Raw genomic sequence first — 22,929 nt, 5'->3', positions numbered from 1 at the left:
TATTCAGTTGCAAATGGAAGTTTTATAGTGGTAGGAAATGCAGTGCCCCAGATTTTAGTTCCATATAAGATGGAATAGAACATTGAATATATTTTCAGCTTGTAGCTATATCTCTGATGTAGTCCAGGTACTGCTTCATCATCCATCTTAACTTTATAGATTTTAATTTACAGTGACTAAGGTGGCAATGGAGCCTTAAGTTTGAATCAAACACTATGCCTAAATCAGTATATTTGTGCAGAGTTAGTGGGATTTATGCTGTGGCCACACTGTCTGGGATATTCTTCTAGTTGGTGGAGAGTGCTATTCATTTGGTTTGTGACTTGGATGCCGAGCTTGACTGGAGTAAGGATTTTCAGATCATTGTCATAAACCAGTATGACATTCCTGTTCCAGTGAATGAATGTAACAGAGCCTTAAACAATAAACCTGATAATACTCCCCTTAAGGGTCACCTGTGTTTATCTAACAGTCAGTTCTATAAATTTGTCCTCAGGTAGAAAGTCCTGTTTTCCAGTAGCAGTTTAAAGAGTTGAAGCACATCTCCTTTGATTAATAGATTGTTTTTAATGGACATGGGCAACGTAGGCCATGGTTGTTCAGAGTCTGAAAATAAAATACATTAAAAGTCATTGGTAACAACAAAGTAGATACCATGTATAAAAATCTTTTATGATTTTTAAGCAGTAACAATTAATAATTGTTAGTAAATAAAATAATAAGTAAAATAAGTAACAATTAATTACTGTCAATAAATAAAAACAAAGAAGTAAGGGTGTATATAATAACTTTTAAAAAACATATATATTTAAACAAGTTTATGAAAAATTTCAGATATGCTGTCTTTGTAAGATAAAATCTGAGTATGAGGTTCAGTTAGATGGTTAAAACATAAGTGGCATGGATTAATAAAATTAACAACATTCAATAAAGGCATGATTGGTGATTAAAATGGTGTCACAGATGACTTTCCCATGTGCTCACACATGGGAGAGTCATCAGCCCATAAGCAGAAAGAATATAGTAGTAGTAGTAGTAGTAGTAGTAGTAGTGGCACATGATGCAAGAAAGCAAGTGTAGGAGCTTATGCAGCATCAGCCAAAAAAAAAAAAAAAAAAAAAAAATCATCACACCATTCCCTCCAAATGCCTGTCCAGTTCCTCCTTAAATTTATTTAACCTATCAACTTCCACAACTACAGATGGAAGTTTGTTCCAGCAATTAACCACCCGCTGGCTAAAGGCAAATTTCCGCACATCTATTCTACATCTGTCCTTTCTTAATTTGAACTTATGTCCCCGTAGGTTCGTAATCTGAACAAGTGGAAGGATCCCATCAGAATTCAGCGTGCTCAACCCATTCAAGGCCTTATAGACCACAATCAGATCACCGCGCAGGTGCCTAGTCTCCAGCCACTGCAATTTGCAGAACTTAAGCCTCTCTTGGTAAGAGAATCCCTTCATTCCCCTCACCAATCGTGTTGCTCTTCTCTGTACACGCTCAAGCAAATCTACATCCTTCCTAAAATGAGGCCTCCAGACCTGTACGCAGTACTCAAGGCGTGGCCTGACCATTGCCTTATACAGAGGGACAATCACCTCCTTTTCCCTGCTAGCAAAATTCCTATATATCATTGACAAAACCCCATGACCTGCCCTAGCAGCCTGTCTGCATTGCTCAGAAAACTTCATATCTGACTGCACAATTACTCCCAGGTCTTTTTCATTTTCTACCACCTTAAGTGTAGTACCACACAGTTGGTACGTTTCTCTGGGGTTACTTCTACCCATATGCAGTACTTTGCATTTGTCAAGGTTGAACTTCAGTTGCCACTTCTTAGCCCATCTGCCCAAATTATCTAGATCCTGTTGCAGTAGCACACTGCCATTACTGTCATTAACAACCCTGCCAACCTTTGTGTCATCTGCAAACTTCGACATTAAGCCTGATATACCTTCATCAATATCATTGATAAATACACAAAACAACAGTGGACCCAACACCGAACCCTGTGGGACTCCACTAATAACATTAGTCCATGAAAAGCAGCACCCATTGATTACCACCCTCTGTCTTCTCCCACTTAACCATCCTTTTATCCATTGTAGCAACTTACCCTTAATACCATTCTGCTCCAATTTGTACAGTAGTCTTCCATGCGCAACAGTGTCAAAAGCTTTCCTGAAATCCTAGTATATGATATCAAAATTATTTTTCGCATCCAGTTCCTTTGTGACCACATCATAATAACCAATCAAATTTGTCAGACAAGACTTTTCCTTAACAAACCCATGCTGTGTTTGAATTATTGCTGCAGTCTTGTCTAGATGATCCTGCAATGCATCTTTAATCAGTGACTCCATTATTTTACCCGGAACAGAAGTTAAACTAACTGGTCTGTAATTACTCGTGTCACCCTTCGATCCACCTTTGTGAATTGGGGACACATTTGCACATCTCCAGTCCGTGGGAACCTCCCCTGAGTCCAAGGATGCTCTCATAATTATGGCTAAGGGTTTGCTTAGTTGCTTTGCCGCCTCCTTTAAAATAACTGGATAGATCCCATCCACCCCAGGTGCCTTTCTTATGTTTAACTTCAACAATTTCTCCTCCACTTTGCTCTCAGTTATTACAAAATCATTAAGCACACTGCTACAATTTGATAACCTTCTTCCATTTTCAAACTGTAATAATTCCTCACGTGTGAATGTAGATGCAAAATACTCATTCAGTTTGTTTGCTATCTGAGCAGGATCATCAACAGTCGAACCATCGATGTCAAGTGGACCAATCATATTCATCCCCTTCCTTTTAGAGTTTATATAAGTAAAGAAATCCTTGCTGTTTTTCTTAGCATCCTTTGCCAAAGATTTCTCGTAATCCGCCTTCGCCTGCCGAACCTCCTTTGTGACCTGATTACAGACTAGCTTATATCTGCCACAGGCTTCTGCGTCACCTGATAATTTATATGCATCCCATGCATTTTTCTTCTCTGTCACGAGTCTCATTAGTTCATTTGATAACCATTTAGGCCTAAACCTTGAACGATATTTCTTAATCGGTATATAAAGTCTAGTAGCTTCCACGATTAATTCCTTGAATGCTTCCCACTTAGAATTTACTGTTGGTAACATCGTCAGTTGATACCACTGTACAGAATTTAAAAACTGTCTGAGACCACTGTACTCCCCTTTACGGAAGCAAAAACCCTTTCCTTTACCCCTGACGGTAGTTACCTCTTTGAGTAAATCCCACTTCAGCACACTGTGATCACTGCCACCTAGTGGTTCCTTTATCTGCAAATTCTTAATACACGAATGATCACTGCTGATAACCAGATCAAGAGTATTACTTTCTCTGGTTGCCTCTCGAACATGCTGCTGCAGAAAACAATCATCCAATAAATCCACAAAAGTCTGACTGGTGTGTGAGTGACCAACCCACAAGTTCCAGTCAATATCTGGGAAGTTAAAATCCCCCATTATAAGACATTCAGATTTACTGGCCCACTCTATTTCTCTGTACAATTGTTCATTGTACTCATTCAAGTCATTAGGCCTATAACACACTCCTACCCTTATTTTTCCTTTCGCAGTGCTTATCTCGCACCAAACTGACTCAACAGAGCACTGTTCATCTATATTAACTTGGTGCACTTCCTTTGATTTTATGTTTTTCTTAATTAACAGCATAACACCCCCTCCCTTTCTGTCCTGTCTATCCTTTCTGTACACATTGTACTCCCCAAATTCCAGTTCTGCATTCCTTATATCTTTGTGACACCACGTCTCTGCTATCCCAACAATATCCGCCTTTGATGTCTTGACCAACACTTCAAATTCATCAAATTTATTTACTATACTTCTAGCATTGGTATACATGCAAGCATACATGCTCCTATGCCTATTCCTTGTTACCCTAACACATCCCATATACCCAACTATTCCATGATGACTGCCATCCGTCCCTGAAACCCCCAACACCCCTCGCTCCAGGTCGCTTCTTATTCTAATAGAAGTTGTGCAAGAATCACCTTCACCTCTGCCTGCGGTTACTGTTAAACTATTAGTCTTTGTATCCCCCCAAACTAGCAGTTTTCCGACCCACCTAACACTGCCTCGATAGCATCAGCAAATATTCTTGCACCCTTTCTATTTAAGTGTATCCCATCCCTGTAGAAGCAATCTCTCCTGTTAACAAGTACAGTCCAGGCTGAAAAAAATTCTACCCCTTGAGCCTTGCACAATCCTTCCAGGGCCGAATTGATCGACAAGGCTCTCATCATGTACTCCCTCCTGTCGTGTCTGGGCAGAATTGCAGACACTTTCAAATTCAACCCTATTTCACGGCTTTTTTTCAACAGTGACCTGTACTTGTTGAGTAATTCTGCCGGTCTCCTACTCTTAATATCATTAGTGCCAACGTGTACAACTATATCACCTTTTGTGCCCTTGAAAGATGATATCCGCTCTACAACGTCATCAACCTTTGCCCCTGGCAGACATACCCTGGTCCTGTTCCACCTATCCTTTTTACAAAGGATGTTCCCCGTTTCCCTGACAATAGAGTCACCAACAACAACTAGTTCCTGTGGGACCAGTGCATTCTGCCTTAGGGGTTGCCGCTGTGTTGCGTGATGACCAAGTGCAAGCTCTGGCGTTGATGTGGGCAGCTGAGAGCCTGATGGGCCCCTCAATTTAGTTCCTTCGAGGGCATCCACCCTGTCCTTCAAGCTCTCATATAGGCCCATAAGAACGCTGAGTTGTTGCCTGATTTCGATACACTCCTTGCATCGCGCACACACAAAGACATCCCCCATGGCAATATCATGTTCCGTTCCAGAGAGTTCGGCAAACATTTCACAAGTTGCACATTTCTTTAGGCTGTGATGCATTGGAGAATTGCCCCCCTCAGTTCTCCCCCGAGTCACAGCACTCCTGCCACTTTGTGCCCGTTGCTTTGCTGCTCTAGTTTGGGGCATGGTAGTTTAAATTAATAAAATCAATAAATTAAATATCAATAGTATTTGAATAGAAACTATTAAATAGAAACAGTGAAGCGTATTACTATATAATTATGCGTTAGAGCTACCTAGCTACCTCAATTAAAAAATTTGAATTCCCTACCACTATATCCAAAAACAATGGCTACAAAAATGGAACGAAATAACGGTTTTAGCTATCGTAAGTAAAATCCACAAAAACTCTTTATCTAAATTAAAAATAAAAAATAACCAGCGTAACTATAACTATATGACTACGTATTAAGTACAATATAAAATAACAATCATGTAAATAACAGGTAAACACTTATCGTTTTTGCAGAGCCTGTAACTGATAGCTGTAACTTTTAAAGAGATTCAGCGCCCTCTCATAGGACACAGTCATATGTTATATGACTGTGTCCTATGTAGAGCTGAGCTAAAACAACTTGAATTCCAAAATATAATTTAGTTGTTGCTGATCCCAGGAAGGACTGGATGAAGATTATTCTTCATCCAGTATCACTGAAAATGTATTTTCTACATGATCCAATGCTAATTCATTGCATGCAACTCTGAATTTGGGGGAGGGGGGGATCTGCATGGATATTATAATGTCTGGGAAGACAGCAACAGATCCCACAGACAAGTTTTGACTTTGAGCAATCTGTATCAACTGGCAAGAAGTCAGGGTTCATCCTGGTGTGCTGAATAGAGTTGTAGTTAAATAGAAGATGGAGTGTCAGCCTTAGAAGTAACATGCTGGCACTTCTTTTAATCAGTGACTCCATTATTTTCTCCTGAAGCTAAGAGGTCTGTAATTACTCATGTCACCCTTTTATCTCCCCTTTTGAGAATTGGAGATACATTTACACATCTACAGTCCACAGGAAGCTCCCATAAATCCAAAGATGCTCTCACAATTATGTTAAAGGTTTGCTGTCTCCTATAATATAATTGGATAGATCCTATACACCCCAGGTGCCTTTAGCTTTCTCCAAGAAACTCTGGGGTGTAGATATTGCAGAGATGTTGAAAATGCTTCCCCAAGAACATTAGCTATTACAGTTGAATCTGCAATAGCACATCCATTAGAGTTCAGGATCAATGAAGGGTGTGATGTTTTTTTTTTTCCCCTTTCATTTTCCAGACTTTATCCCAGACATTCTTAGAGGTGGAGAGATTAGGTAATAGAGGATGTTAAACATATCAATGTATCCTTTTGTCTCTAATGTCAAACATAACATGCTTTGCTGTGTGCACATTTAAAAGCTAAGAGATTGGTTGTGGTGGAATATTACTGGAATATTCTCCCAAAAAAAAAAACGGCTCATTTTGAGCCTTTTTTTTTCCTGCTGTTCATTCTGGATTCCACTATGTTTTTGGAAATGCAGTTGCATGGATAATATTTTCTGTGATGTGCATTACTGCATCATTGATAGGTGACTGTAATGATGTTAAACTTAACATCATTACAGTCATTTAAGGAAGATGCTTAGTAACAAATTTTTCAGAGGGAAATGATCACTTCTGTGTGGGTTCTCCTTTACCCCTAGATTAAAATGTAAGTGAAGGGAGGAGAGCAGTTAGAAAGATCAATGGCAGAGAACACATGAAAAAAGATGTTAGCTGCCACATTTGAAGAGAGAGGTCATTATCAGTGAACACGTACCCTTCCATAAATGTCAGAACTACTTCAGGAGGGGACTATATCGATGAAAATTCCCAAAAAGTATGACAGGAGACAAACAATATAATACATTGAGGTCTGTTTGGGGAATGTCAATCCCAGATAGAGCAGACCATTGATAAAACTCCCACTATAATGAGAACTGCTACCATCTCTGAGCTGGTTGTAAGTGGCAACTTCTCCATGAGCAGGACCATCCCCCACTTCTATATTTATGAATGATAGAAAGATTGTGCAAGAAGGGATCATAAGTTACTTTTAAGTATGGTTCCTCATTACCATTGCAAAAGTAAGTAGGTTAATGCTTCTGCAGGAGGAATGTTATCTGTATTTTGCCACAATCCAAAACAGTTCCACTGTATGAATTTAGCCATTATTTAGGCTTATTTTTCTCTTTTGGAGAAATATGTACTCTGTCCTGTATCCATTTCTTCCTCCACCAAGAGTTTCATTATGTACCTCCTTAGCCTTGACATCCACTTTTTCTTGTATTAGTGTTGGCCCTTGGGCTTTCTATAGTGTTTCTTTACCTCTGGAGCATAAGGAGGTATTGTTATGTAGCTGAGTAATTTCCTGTGTGGGTTTTTAAGATCTCAATAAATAGTGGGCAATGGAACATTTCCTTGAAACATTTTCAGCTTATTGCAATTTACTGGTTTCACTACTTTTCTCACCTCCGGGTATGATATGTTCAGCTCTGCCTTAAGTTGCTGTATTTCTTTTTCTTTCTTTCTTCCTCCTCTAGCATGCTCAAGAGTATGCAGGGTGTTCTCCTTGCAGTCAATACAGGTAGGTTTTAAAGTTGAACGTGATATAATTTCATGGTCCGCGGTGCCACATTGAGCATATGCAAGAGCATCACAACAGGTTATTTGCAAGTGTCCAAATTTCTTGTACTTGAAACATCTTAACAAATTTGGTATGTATGTGACCATACTGGGCAGTTAAGATATTGGATTTGATTGAATTAGGAGACAGTGAAGTAAAGGTAAGGATGAGATTTATAGATTCGCATTCCTATGTACAAATTTTTTTTTTCAGCTGTCATTCTTTGGGTTTTCAGTTCAGAACAGATTTCTTCCTCAGACATGTCGAGAATGTCACATTCTGAAATTACACTTCAAGTTGAGTTCAGTATCTTGAGGGGCATTAGTATGATTGGAATTACCCCAATAGATGTGGCTCAGCGAAGCTGTTCTGAATGCTTGTTGTTTCTAGTCTTGGCAAGCATGTCACCAGAGTGAAGCCATTTGACTGATTTTAGGGAACCTGTTATCCCTTCTGGATGAAGAACTGTGACATTTTTCCTGTGATCTTTTCACTGGTGGAGTGTACAATCAGGTATGTGTCTTCAGTTCTAGATCGTTTTACTAAGGGGACATTATCCGTTCATATAGTTTTCTGGTAAAGAACTTTTTGAACCACAGAAGAAGAAGAGCTTCTACTATCAGAATTTGTGAGTTATTTTGGTTATTTCAGTGCCCAGGTTCTCCAACTATCAAACATTATATGCACTAAGGAATAGGACAGCAGGGATACTCATGTACTTCAGCTAGCCCGAATCATGCCTTGGACCATGAGGACTGAAGTGTGACATTGACATGGCTGACCCTTGCTGGTGAAACCACCAGCAAGTTGAAGCTGGACAAGTTTATTATTATTATTAGCCATATGGTGCAAGGAAGCCTGAGGCTTTATGCTGCACCAGCCAAAAAAAATTCCAAAGTTACCCTGAGAGAGAGAGAGAGAGAGAGAGAGAGAGAGAGAGAGAGAGAGAGAGAGAGAGAGAGAGAGAGAGAGAGAGAGAGAAGTAGAAAGGAATCACCAAGAAAGAGAAGAACGATGATATCCAGCTCAGGACCCTGGGTGTGCCAAGCCCATACTCACCAGATGTGTCCCTGTGGTGAAGTTGTCCCAGAACCTCTCATCTTGTCAAAGCAAGGGCTAAAGTGATGTGCTGAAGCTGGGCCCCCTCAACCACAAGGATCGTCCTTTCCAAATTTACCAGGTTGCACCAGATTCCTACAGCGTTAGGCTGTGATTAATGTTTCCCAGTCATGCTAATCTGGAGGACAGCAGCGTCACTGGGAGGTCCCTTCACTACATACAGGTTTCCACATTGAGAGACAGCTCCTTTGATGCAATAGAATCAATAACTTACTTTGAAGGGTGCACCAACATTAATAATGTTAAACACTGCTTGCTTTCTTTAACCATTGACATACATAATTGTTAAACTATGAGAATATTCAGTGTTGTGTTGAGGAGATTAGTCATATTAGATCTCGTCCACGGGGAGTGGTGGATTTCCGGTTTGATGGTTGATACAGTTGACTGGTTAGTACTGCACAGCTGACACTCTCTGGATTTATGGATCCATCCTTTTTACTCAGTTTGACCCATCGCCGTCTAACTGTAATATAGTTGGTGAAAAAAGAGATTCTCCATCTTTTTTGGAAAAACTCAGTTTTTCTCTTCACAAACCATGTTAAATTTGAAAATTTTTATAATTTCTGCTTATTTTCATTAACAAATTAGCCATTAGGTGTGCTGTTATAGTCTACATTGCAAAATGAAAACATGGTTGTTCTCTATTATGTGTGGTCATTTTATATTAGGTTTCCACATTGAGAGACAGCTCCTTTGATGCAATAGAATCAATAACTTACTTTGAAGGGTGCACCAACATTAATAATGTTAAACACTGCTTGCTTTCTTTAACCATTGACATACATAATTGTTAAACTATGAGAATATTCAGTGTTGTGTTGAGGAGATTAGTCATATTAGATCTCGTCCACGGGGAGTGGTGGATTTCCGGTTTGATGGTTGATACAGTTGACTGGTTAGTACTGCACAGCTGACACTCTCTGGATTTATGGATCCATCCTTTTTACTCAGTTTGACCCATCGCCGTCTAACTGTAATATAGTTGGTGAAAAAAGAGATTCTCCATCTTTTTTTGGAAAAACTCAGTTTTTCTCTTCACAAACCATGTTAAATTTGAAAATTTTTATAATTTCTGCTTATTTTCATTAACAAATTAGCCATTAGGTGTGCTGTTATAGTCTACATTGCAAAATGAAAACATGGTTGTTCTCTATTATGTGTGGTCATTTTATATTACTTGTATAGTGTGAAGCCAATTACCAATAACTTTTAGAAGATGCCAATGAAATGCAGGGTAACATTTCAGAAGACATGTAAGCAAGGTTTTTCTGTATTGTAGAATTGTTTGCATCGAGCACCATGTAAAGATGTGACTTTTCAATTCAAGTGGCAGGAAACATGATGTAATCAGACATTTGCAAAAAAATAAGCATAACAACAGTGTGCAGTGCATAGAAAGAATTGCCCAAATAGATGTCACATTTCCTAGTGACAACAATGTCATACATTCCAAATGTTTATTTGCATATTTTGTCATAGAATATAAGGTTCATAGAGCATGTCATAGGGTTGCTCTTATGAAGAAAGGCTCAAGTTTTGCAAATTACAGTGTCTGGAGACTAGGCACCTGCAAGGTGACCTGATTAAGGTGTATAAAGCCTTGAATGGTTTGAGCATATTCAATGCTGATGGGATCCTTCCCCTTGCTGAGAAAGCATAAATTCAAATTGAGGAAAGACAGTTGTAGGATAGATGTGCAGAAGTTTGCCTTTAGCCAGTGGGTGGTTGATTGCTGGAACAAACTTCCATCTGTCGTTGTAGAAGTTGATAGCTTAAATAGATTCAAGGCAGAACTAGACAGACATTTGGAGGGAGTGGATGGGTGAAATGATAAGGGTGCTTTTTTTTTTGGCTGATGCTATATAACTTGCTTTCTTGCATCATATGCCTTTGCTAATGCTAATAATCTTTCTCTGCGTTACACTGATTGTGCAGGCATGTTGTTCAGAAGTATGTTTATCGATAGTAAAATTGCAAAAAAAAATGGTTATTATTAGCTATATGCTGCACCAGGCAAAAAAAAATTTCCGAGTTACCCTGAGAGAGAGAAGTAGAAAGGAATCACCAAGAAAGAGAAGAATGATGATATCCAGCTCAGGACCCTGGGTGTGCCAAGCCCATACCCATCAGATGTGAGCCCACTTATTAAACATTTATTACTATCTAGAAAGAAGTGCTAAAAGGAAAGAAAAATAAAAACAATTTCAACTGATGCATGCCACTGAAGTAAAAAAAAATTGAAACATGGGTGTACATATTTTTTGTCTTTGGTTAAATTTGTAATTAGACTGGTAGAACAGTGGCAATCTTTAACAAGTCTGTTTAAATTAGACTTTAGTAGTGGTGAGTAAAAGCAATATGATTACTTTTCAGAATTACCAAATTGAAAAGTATAACAAGCAGTCAGTAGTTAGTGGCACTGACTTATTTTCAAATTCAAAACAATCCTACCTCAAGTCAACACACTTTCTGGCATGATATCTGGTGAGTATGGGCTTCACACACCCAGGGTCCTGAGCTGGATATCATCATTCTTCTCTTTCTTGGTGATTCCTTTCTGCTTTTCTCTCTCTCTCTCTATTGTGTAGGATTGTTTTGAATTTTACATATTAGAAGGTAATAATTGCTGTTGAGAGGATTGTTAAGAGCTACCCAGTCTACACTTGGAAAGAAGATGTAAGGAGATGGATATAAATAGGAGAGTTAGTATTTGATAACGTTAAATTTTCTCTGTCAACCAGCGCTTTTATCAGTTGTTCTTATCTCTGAGGTGGAGGAACCCCATAATGGATGGTGTACATTAAAATAGCTAATAAACAAAATGAAAAAAGTCTCTTGGATGGAAAGAAGTTGTGATCAGTTTTATGATTGTTATTGTGTTGGGAGCTATTTGGCTAGGGACAAAGAATAAATATTAATAAAAACACTAATTACATGGTTATGCTTTTCTACTCCTTTTGACCTTGAGGGGCTTTTTCCTTCAGGTTACTAGCCCAAACACAGGGAGTCAGAAGTAATGCCACAAGTGGCCAAACAGTCAGTTAAGTTAGTTTAAACAAAAAAATAAAGGAAAGATGTGTTATCTTTCCTGACTTCACTTACTGTTTGTAAAGGGGAAGTCTTCTGAATGTTGTGTAACTTAAATTAAAAATCTAAACTAGGCAGAAGAAAGATTTCCTAGTAAAAAGATGCATTTTGAGAATACACTAGGATGACTTGGCCACAGAACACTTGGCATCTTGTGTCAGAAAAGAACCTGGCAGTTGTAATACAGTCAGATATGAAATTCTTTGAACAGTAATAAGCCTGATAAAACAGTACATAATAGTTACTGTCAACGATAGACAGGAATTTTACCAGTAGAGATAAACAGGTAATTATCTCACTTTACAAATTGATGGTTAGACTATATGTCTCAAAATCACATTTCAGGAAGATATCAACTTTCTTGGATACAAAGAAGGAAAACAAGATTAGTTGTGGATTCAAAGGGATATTCTTACAAGGTGAGAACTCAGATTTATAAGCTGGAAAGTTTGGAAACCAGGCATCAGCATGGTCATTTGAGGTGTTTAACTCTAAATCAGTCACACTCTGAAAAGAACACAAGTGCCTATGAGTCATCTATTAGATTCCATTTTTGTATTTATTATAACAAATTTATTTTTAACTTTCTTTTAAATTGAAAATGGTATTTATTAATCATTATTTACACAATTTATGGCATTTCTCACTGCTTGAAATTTATTTTGCTGTATGCATTTTTTTACACTTCTCTTAAATTAACCCCCTTCTCCTAACTTCCAGTTTTTCATCTGGCAATCCCATCCCCAAATAATAATATCAACTTATGATACTTTAGTTAGCATTTTGTGATAGTAAAAATACTGGAAGAAATTTAAAAAAAATTATCTTTACATTTTTCAGCTATTAAATTATAATTATTATTTATTCTTAATACAGGTAGCATATTTTGGAGACACAAAAAACATAGTTGACTTTTTTAGCAATATAGGAATGCACATATCCCCACATTACAATCCTGCCGATTTTATTAGTAAGTATTTTTGCCATCTTGTTAAAATTATGTTCCCAATAGGATCAGCATAGTATTTTTAAAATGGTATATTTATCAAATTTTATATCAATTTGCTTGTGATCTGTGACATTTATTCATTGTTACAGAATTTGTGATAGATAATAGTAGATAGATGTATACTATCCTAGCAAAATTCATAACATGGTTAGTTGTAGTCATAAACAAAAATGTTTATTCAAAGTATTGATTAGTGTTTTGGCCCACCACTGGCCATAATGAGAGCCTAAATACATATTTGAAGACTTTCTAACAATTTCTGGCAGAGTTGGTGGTATTGTACTTCACTCCTCCTTTAAAGCATTCTTGCACTCTACTAACAAAGAGTTAGCATATTCATTCCATCTTTGGAATGAATAGGAATAATGAAGAATTAGGGTAAGGCCATCTTGGCCTTACCCTAATTCTTCATTATTCCTATTATTGGAACAGATGCAGAGAAGTGCAACAAGATTAGCTAGGAGATAAAAGGGCTTTCTTATCAAGAAAGACTTGAGTTCTATAAATTGCAGTGTCTGGAAAGCAGGCATCTGCAAGAAGATATGATTGAAGTGTTTAAAGCTTTAAATGGGTAAAAGTAAAGTGCAGCGATTATCAACCCACTGCAGGATGGAAGCCTCCTCAACAATTCATGCTGAGGGAAATGGACCATAATCTGCCACGCTGGTCCAGTGCAGGTTGGCAGATCGACCGTATTCAGCAGTCAGGGGCTTGAACCCCGGTCTACTCAAAGCGTGTGTTACTGCACTCCCGCTCCTGACTACTTGGCTATGGAGGCCCTTTTAATGGGTTAAGTAAACTTAACACTGGTGGCATCCTTTTTAACAACCCTTGAATAACACACACACACACACACACACACACGCATGAGGACATAATTTGGCCCTGGAGAGACTATGCAAGGCACATGGGATAGGATTTTTCTCGGAATGGGATACACTTAAATAGAAAGGATACAAGAATATTTGTTGAATAGAATATTAGGTGGGTTGGAAAACTGTTAGCATGAGGGGGATACACAGACTAATATATTAACTAGAGCTGCAGGCAGAGGTTAAAACGTGATTCTTTAACTGCTTCTGTATTGGAACAGGCCTGGAAAGTAAGGTGTCGGAGATTTCAAGACTTGCTGGAGGTCTTCGTGGAACAGGCAAATACATGGGCTGTGTTAGGGTTACTAAGAGTAAAATCAGTTGCATGTATGCTAATGATAGGAGCATAGTAATTAATTTGAAGTGCTGATCAAATCATAAAATGCGGGGATATCAGAGACATGATGTCACTCATATATAAGAGATTCAGAATTTGAATATGGGAAGTAAATCTATACAGAAGGGAGAGACAGAACAGAAGGAGAGATCATACTCTAAGTTAAGAAGCACATAAAATTTAAAGCAGTGCAATGTTGGATCAGTTTGGTGTGACATTAACACTGGGAAAACAAAAATGAGGGTAGGATTGTTGTTATAGGCCTGTAAGAGAAACAACAGGTGAAAGAAATACTTTTGATCTGATTATCAGCAGATAAAACACCCACTAGGTGGCAGTGATGACAATTTACCGATGTGGATTATACTTATTATTATTAGCCATATGGTGCAAGGAAGCCTGGGGCTTATGCTGCAACAGCCAAAAAAAAATTCCCATGTTACCCCAAGAGAGCAAGAAAGAAAAAAATGATGATATCCAGCTCAGGATCCTGGGTTTGCCAAGCCCATTCTCACCAGATGTGAGCCCCCACAAGTTGTAAAGATATAACTTAAATATGCAACTACTGTTGAAGATAAGGGAAAGGGCTTATGCTTTTGAAAAGATGACAATTGCAGTCTCAGTTTTCAAATTTTATGCAGTGGGACCAACTGATAAAGTTAGCAACAGCAAATTCTAAATGGGAAACATTCAGGGATGTTATGGTAGAAGCTACTAGATGTTTTATACCAACTATAAAACAGCAATCAGCCAAAAAAAAGAATGAATGTATACTATACTCCTGCCTCCCCATGGCAGGACCAGAAGAGCCAAATGGATGCCCAATCTTTACCACCAACGAAGCCCACAGGCTCAGCATATCATGACTTTAAAACCAGTCATGATGCTGAGAAGAGAAATGTTCAAACAAGATCATGTGCCATTTCTCATAATTCATTCCTTGACAAATCAAACTAGGAGTAAACTTTTTCCACTTCTTATTAAATGGAATAAAACAGTGACACAAAAGCCTATTGAGGCCCAAAGTCTGTTTAAACTTGCATCTTTTAATAGAATTCTCATCACTTCAAAAGGAGTCATAGCAGACTGGGATTTATTAAATGGATTGGTACAAGAAATGCAAGAACAAAAAGTCATACGTGCAAAAAGAATAATGACTAAAAAAGAAGAAAAACTTGTACCTACATTATACTTACATTCAATATTCCAATCTTACCAACAACAGTAAAAGCAAGTTACCTATTGTGTCATTTTCTTTCATATATACCAAACCCTTTAAGGTACTATAAGTGCCAAAAATTTGGACATTCACAAACAACATGCTGGGAAGATGCAATTTGCTATAACTGTTGGTCCAACAACCATACACAAGCAGACTGTAATGTAGAATTGTCTTGATGTGCAAACTGCAAAGGCTCTCATATAGCATACTTCAAAACCTGTGGAAATTAATTAGGTAAAAAAATTCAAAAGTACAAGATAGAACATAAAGTTATATACTGGGAAGCTAGAAAACAACTGCTCCTTTACACTCCAAAATGTAACTATGCAGCAGTTACCTAAAAATGTGAAACAATAGCCATATAAACACAAAATTTAAGTGTGGATTAGACAGTTTTGAAGATTCACCCTGCAGTGGGAGGCCTGTTACTGTGTCGACACCTGCAAATGTGAATGCCATTCATGACCTGTAGAATAACATTGAAGCATATTAAGACAACATTCAACATCTCCCATGAGTGAGTTCACGATATTGTGGTGAGTGTTTTTGGAATGAAAAGGTTTCTTCAAGGTGGATCTCTAAAGCACTGAATGCAGATCAGAAGCAAGAAAGAGTGAGGTGTTGTGAGTTTGTGCAGCATTTTGAAGCTAATGAAACTCAGTTTTTGGGATGGTATGTAACTATGTACGAAATATGGGTGCACCACTTCGACCCTGAAACAAAAGAAAAATCGAAACAGTAGAAGCAACCATCTTCTCTCACTTCTAAAAAGTTTCTAGTACAGCAGAAATTGGCTAAGAACGTCATATGTCTTCTGGGATGCAGAAATGAGGTGCCACTATCAGTATTGAGTATTATTTTAATCTACTGAGACATTTCCGTAAGGAATTGAAGCTAAAGAGGCATTGGAAATTGTTAAAAGGAGTCATCTTGCATTAAGACAATGCACTGGAGCACATAGTGTGACTGTGGGTTCAGGCTGTTACAGCGTTCAACCCTATTCATCAGATTTAGCTTCATTGGATTATTTTCTAATTACTAATCTCAGAAAAGACAGTGACAATGCTGTCAACAACAGGTTTGAGTCAAAATCTCCTGAATTTTATTTGAGCTGGTTACAAAAGCTAGTGGATATGGTGCCATATGCTGCAAGGAAGCCTGAGGTTTATGTTGCACCAGCCAAAAAAAAAAAAAAAAAAAATATCTGTGTTAGCCAGAGAGAGAGAGAAGCAGAAAGGAATCACCAAGAAAGAGAAGAGAAGAATGATGATATCCAGCTCAGGACCCTGGGTGTGCGAAGCCCATACTCACCAGATATCATGCCAGAAAGTGTGTTGACTTGAGGACTATGTTGTAAAACAAATGGGTTTTCACAACTTTCTAGCATTCCTTCTATGAGAGGCTAGAAACTTGTGAACCTCCCTTCATAGAATTTATTTGCCAAATTAATATGATAGTCTCACTAAATATACTTTCATTCATAATTTCAGAAGAAAAAGCATTAAGTAAAGGCTTATTGATGTACAAACTGCAAAGGCTTTCATATAGCATACTTCAAAACCTGTGGAAATTAATTAGGTAAAAAAATTCAAAAGTACAAGATAGAACATAAAGTTATATACTGGGAAGCTAGAAAACAACTGCTCCTTTACACTCCAAAATGTAACTATGCAGCAGTTACCTAAAAATGTGAAACAATAGCCATATAAACACAAAATTTAAGTGTGGATTAGACAGTTTTGAAGATTCACCCTGCAGTGGGAGGGTGAATCTTCAAGTAATTTATTGCTTAAAATATAAGTTTTTAAATATACATTTTAAAGTAATGAATGTTAATTATTTTCTTTTGATAAAATATAGTGGAACAAGTCAAGAAAGGTTCTGAAATTCAAGAAAAAATTATTACTGCTGCCAAGGATCAAATGTAAATATTATTCTTTTAGTTGTGTACTATTACAAAAATAAGAATTACGATCAGGGTCAGAAATGCTTGGTTATGAAATTGTTTATTTCTGATTACTATCCCCCCCCACTGTATTCTTAAAAATATTACTGACATCGTTAAATATTATTAATAATTAGGGTGAGAAATGCTTTGTTATAAAGTTGTAGATTTCTGAATCTCCCCTCCCCACACAGTCTTTTTAAAAGTATTACTGACCTCTTTGAAGATAAAAGACAAGCTATTCTTTCCCTGATTATTAATGTGCACAAAAAAATCTAATTTTACATCCCTAAACTTTGGAATTAACCTAGTTGAAAGATTTCTGTCAGCTTATTAAAACTGCAGCTCTATGATTCAGCAAAATGGTTCTTGATTTGGATTATTTTCTTTTCATAATAAAATCAGTAATTAATGAAATTTTACTAAAAGAATATTTGTTTATAGCAAATTAATATGAATATAAAGTCAATCATCAATGGCAAAATGAAAGCGTGCTATAATTTCATAATAAAATATAAAGTAAAAAACTGCAGCCATTATCACCACTGCAAGATGGAAGCCTCCTCAACAATTCATGCTAAGGGAAATGGACCATAATCTGCCACACTGGTCCAGTGCAGGTTGGCAGATTGACCATATTTAGCAGTCATGGGCTTGAACCCTGGTCTACTCAAAGAGCATGTGCTACTGCACTCCCGCTCCTGACCACTCGGCTATGGAGAGGTTGCAGTTTAACTCTTCTGAATACTACAACAGTCAGTGATTGTTTATTAAAAATGTGTTAGTTATTGTACAAGGCTTATGAAACAACAACATTCACCCAGTACATGCATATTTTGCAGAGAAGTATTCTTCCTGTTTTTTAATAGTCTTCACTCCATGCAGAGCATATAAAGTAACAGCTGCCTTCTGTTGAACTCTGATTCTTCAGCTTCCTCTTTTCACTTCAGTATGGTTATAGCTCTTATTTTTCCTTAACAACCCAGTATTTTCTTCTTCTGGACATCACTCATTTCCAATTACATTCATCATGATATGCACCATCTCAATAGCAAATTCTCATTAGCATTTAAAAACTATTTTTGGTGTGTAGTCAATTTCAGGAACCTTATTTTTTATTGCTGGAAATTAAAATCAATTATTTGTTCTCTTGAGTCTAATTTTTTTCTTTAGTATAGTTAGTTCTTCATCCGTAATCCCAATTTAGTTATTGGTAACTCCTGGATTAGTGCTTCTTTAAAGTGTTTCTCCCATCTCTGATTGTTGGTATGGGGATATTATGACACAAGGGCTACTAGGGCCAAGATACGCTTATTCAGATTTCCTGTGAGGCAAGCCAGTTCATGCAGAAAGGTGTAATAAAATCAGAATTTATGGTTTAACTGGATCTGTTTCAAATAATTGAAAAGGTCAGTTAGATTTGCATCATTTCTTGTTATGTGTTGTAAGTTTGTTAGAGATTGCAGATTTGCCATCCAAGTATTGGGTTGGCAACTGCAGTCATTGAGGACTTGTATAACTTAAGGCTATGTTTTGCAATGCATGCACTGGGGAGGATTCTCTCCCATTGAATAGATATAAACGAGTGAGATGTGCATAGTTGATATGTGCTCTTGCTAAAATTATTATTTCCCACCAATTTGTTTTATAATTAGATTGCCATAGTTGTGGTTGCTGGTTGATCTGAAAAAGTTTGTTATTGGTTTGTACCTGCCAGATTTGAAATAATTTATCTTTGCAAGTTCTTTGTATTATCATTCTATATCAGTGTGTGATACCAAGAGTTGCGTGGAGGCATTGTCGGTTAGTTCATTTCCTGGGATATCAGACTGTTCTGGATTCCAACAGAACATTACTGGCTGGGTTTTTGTTCTAAAATCCATAAATAGGCTCAGTTTTGTTTCATTATAGTGTATGTGTATAAGACAGACTGTTTTTCAAGATACTGCTCAGATTTGATACATAAGATCTGGGAGGTGTATTACATGTTCTAAAGCTACTGTAACTAGTATATAGTTCAACAGTATATATATATATATATATATATATATATATATATATATACTACATTCTATCACAGTAGGGAGACAGCAGTGTACAACATGCGAGATACTGCTGATCCACTCACAGCAGTATCTGTTTTTGAGCTATCATTGTAAATACAGTAAACCCCTGCTATTCGCGGGGGTTACGTTCCTGAGAAATTCTGCGAATACTGAGTTATGGCTCCCATAGTAATAAAGGGGTTCCGTTCCGAAGTATGAAATATATAAGAAAAACTAGTCTAAAATTTTGTCTATGTATGTATTATATGTACCTTCATAATATGACTATGTACATATGCAGTACATAGTGAAATGAAAGCATAAGGCATCGAAATGAAAATAAGAAACAATTTAATATTAAATATAATATTTACTAGAAATTTCAAACAAGTCTTTCAAACCAGCATCTTTGCTAGCTAAAAAACTTATCCCGCCAGTTCTATCACCAGTTTTGCTAAAGTGTTGATAAAGGTGTTTTGCCTTTTCACGAATGATGAGTGAACTTAACGGAATTTTATTTTGAGTTCGGTCTTCTATCCACAGATTTAAAGCTTTTAACATCACGAGTTACAGAGCAAATTTTTGAAGCAATTAGCGTGTTTTCACGGACACTACGGCGGATTTTTTCTTCTGATTTCTTGATTGATTGCACCGTTGACTCATTGATTTTATAATGTTTTGCCACTGACGAGACACTTTCACCATTAGAAATTGTCTAATAACTGAATTTTACTCGCTAATGTCATCACCTTCTTTGGTCTTTTCACAATTCCCTTGTTATTCGTAGCCATATTTTTGTAGGGGTTAGAAAAGAATTTGTCCACAATAAAGTCACTTTCTTCCGTTAACACACTCGAAAAAGTCTGTTTACACTAACACACTGCAAAATGGTAGATCTTTCACATTTGTAAGCATATAAATTTATAAGCATATAAATTAAAAGCAAACAACGAAACCTTCCATGACAAGCGCATAGCACATACTGAACAAGGATTAGCGAGAAACATCCATGCTCGTGATTTTGTCAACCCTCTCCCCCCACCCACTGAGCGCTGTTTTGACCGGGAAAGGTGATTTTAGCCACGCCCATGTTTTTTTATGGCGGAAAATGTTCACTGCAATTTAAAATTCACATTTTTTTTTTTTAGGTTTCATTTTATATTAAATCAGCGACCGCGAATAGCGGGGTTTACTGTAGTTGAATGAGCTGCATGTAGTTACTGTATGTTGCAAGTGGCTAATGAATTCCCTCCCCAATGTTCAAAGTAATTGGCAACCCCAACACTCAAAGTAATTGTCATAGGAAGATATTTCTATGGACCAAGGTAGATCCAGTTGGTCTGTTTCTTGGAAAATGTTGCCAAGGTGAATATTCCTACTCTTTATCAAATCTTGTAAGCTTATTCCAGCAAGTTTGTTTTCATGTGGTTTACTTTCATAAAATTGTACTAAAAGTTAATCAAAGAGGTATTTCTGAGCAGGATGTGATGGTAGACTGAATTTTAATTAATAGCTGAGCAGTATTTTTCTCCTGAGATACCATTGGGATTCATCTGCTTCTGTATAAAGGCTTTGTACTGGAGATGTTCAAAAAGATCCCAAAGAAATTCTCAGGACACTCCGTTGGATGGTGTTCAGTTTTATAAGTCTGATCTTTCTAGTAAAATCATAAACAGAAGCTCCATGGAGCAGTGTGGCATTAAGGAGAAGTTGCTGCTCTGGATAAAAGGATGGTTGAGTGGGAGAAGACAGAGTAGTTATTAATGGACACTGCTCTTTTTGGACTAATGTTACTAGTGGAGTCCCCCCCCCCCCAGGTTCAGTGCTGGGCCCATTGTTATTTTCTATATTTATTAATGATACTGATGAAGGAATATCAGGCTTAATGTCTAAGTTTGCAGATGACACAAAAGTTGGCACGGTGGATAATGACAGTAATCAGGATAAACTACTGCAACAAGATCTAAAAAAATAGGCAGATGGGCTGTGAAATGGCAGTTAAAGTTTAACTTTAACATTGAAAAATGCAAGGTACTGCATATATATATTAGTAATCTCAGATTAGCATACCAAATGTGTGTGATATTACACTCAGATATGAAGGTCTCTGAGCAATGCAGACCATCTTTCAGGACAGCCCATGGGGATTTTGTCAATGAGATGCAGGAACTTTGCTGGCATGGATCAGGAGGTGATTATACCATTGTACAAGGCAATGATTAGGGCCCTATGTTGAGTACTCATTTTAGGAAGGATGTGTATCTGTAATGGGTGCAGAGAAGGGACAAGATTAGTGAAAGGAATGAAAGGGTGGTCTTACCAAGAAAGGCTTCAGTTCTGCAAATTGCAGCATCTGGAGATTAGGCACCAGCTAGTGAATCTGATTGAGGTATTTAAGGCTTTAAATGGAGTAAGCAAACTTAATGCTGATGGCATTCTTTCTCTTGCTTCAGATCATACATTCAAATTGAGGAAGGACAGTTACAGAAGTTTGCCTTTAGCCAGCAGGTAGTTGATTGTTGGAACAAACTTCCATCTGTTGTTGCAAACATGGGTAGTTTAAATAAATTCAGTGAAGAACTAGACAAATTATTGACGGGATGGACAGGTTATGTGGGAAGTCTTATGTTTCCAGGTTTGCTAATTCTTGGTTGTCAATTGTAATGTTGCTCCCACTCTGATATAAAAAAGAGTAACCCATGTTGTTCTGGTGGTAGGAATTTTATTTTGGCTGTATAGAAGATTCATGGGTTTCAGTGTGCAGACAATGTACAAAAGGCTCTAAGAGTTGTTTGCAGCACGCAGTGATTCATAAGTCAGGGTACATAGTCCAGCTTGCTTTGAATTAGCATGCAGTATAAACAAAATAACATTGTTCCATCTACTCCTCAAGCTGTGGCAGATACAACTCCAAGTTGTTCAGTTTCTTTAAGCACTGGGCTCTTATGTAGCAAATGTCTTTCAGAAGTTAATTTTTGTCAAAGATGAGTCCTAAGAAAGGGACACTATTTTCAAGTGGGATAGTCTATCCTCTGAGCTCGAGATTACTTTTTCTGCCCAAGTATATACAGTTTGTTTTTTTGCATAGAAAGCCCATTTAGTGATTTTATTTATGGCTCCTTGTTTATATTGTTCTTATATGTTGTGCTTATTATTATTATTAGCCGTATAGTGCAAGGAAGCCTGAGGCTTATAATGGACCAGCCAAAAAAAAAAAAAAAAATCCCCGTCTTACCCTGAGAGAGAGAGAGAGAGAGAGAGAGAGAGAGAGAGAGAGAGAGAATGGAATCACCAAGAAAGAGAAGAATGGTGATATCCAGCTCAGGACCCTGGGTTTGCCAAGCCCATACTCACCAGGTGTGAGCCTCTGGGGTGCTTGATAGGAGATACTGAAATCAAAGATTGTAATGATGTTTGTTATTTGTTCTGTTACTGTATTTATATGAATCACAGAAAGTGTGTTACTCATTAAAGATTCTTATGGGATCCCCTTTTTCTTGATAAAATGCTTTAGATAGTGTATTGTTCATTTGAACTTGGAATGTCCAATTCTTGAAAAAGTTCCATGTCTATATAGGTAAATGTCTTCTGAGGCTAAGTTGATTTAAGTTTCTAAGTATGCTGTTACACCACATGGTATTATATGCTTCCGTGATGTCAATTCATGCATAACCTGACGTTGTTTTCTGAGGAAAGCTTTCCTCACCAAATTGTCCAACTGGATAAGTAATTCTAAACTGAATCAATTTTTCCGAAAATCATATTGTTCTGAATACCATGCTAATCTGTTA

At 37.3% G+C, this 22,929-nt stretch overlaps 1 protein-coding gene across 1 annotated transcript in view; it reads left to right on the top strand.

Annotated features, from left to right (window-relative positions):
• LOC150079220 (uncharacterized) overlaps window positions 1-22,929 on the top strand; it is a 309,701-nt gene that overhangs the window by 176,694 nt on the left and 110,078 nt on the right. Inside the window, exons 7-8 of the mRNA XM_090382453.1 lie at window positions 12,585-12,678; window positions 17,009-17,072. Of these exons, the coding sequence (XP_090238579.1) occupies window positions 12,585-12,678; window positions 17,009-17,072 (158 nt within the window). The remainder of the gene's footprint in view (window positions 1-12,584; window positions 12,679-17,008; window positions 17,073-22,929) is intronic.

Source organism: Mastigoproctus giganteus, chromosome 10 (genome assembly GCF_048544385.1).
Source record: "Mastigoproctus giganteus isolate SK-2022 chromosome 10, ASM4854438v1, whole genome shotgun sequence".
Classification (NCBI taxonomy): Eukaryota; Metazoa; Arthropoda; class Arachnida; order Uropygi; family Thelyphonidae; genus Mastigoproctus; species Mastigoproctus giganteus.
Note: the sequence above shows the minus strand (reverse complement) of the source record. Positions and strands in the feature narration are given on the sequence as shown.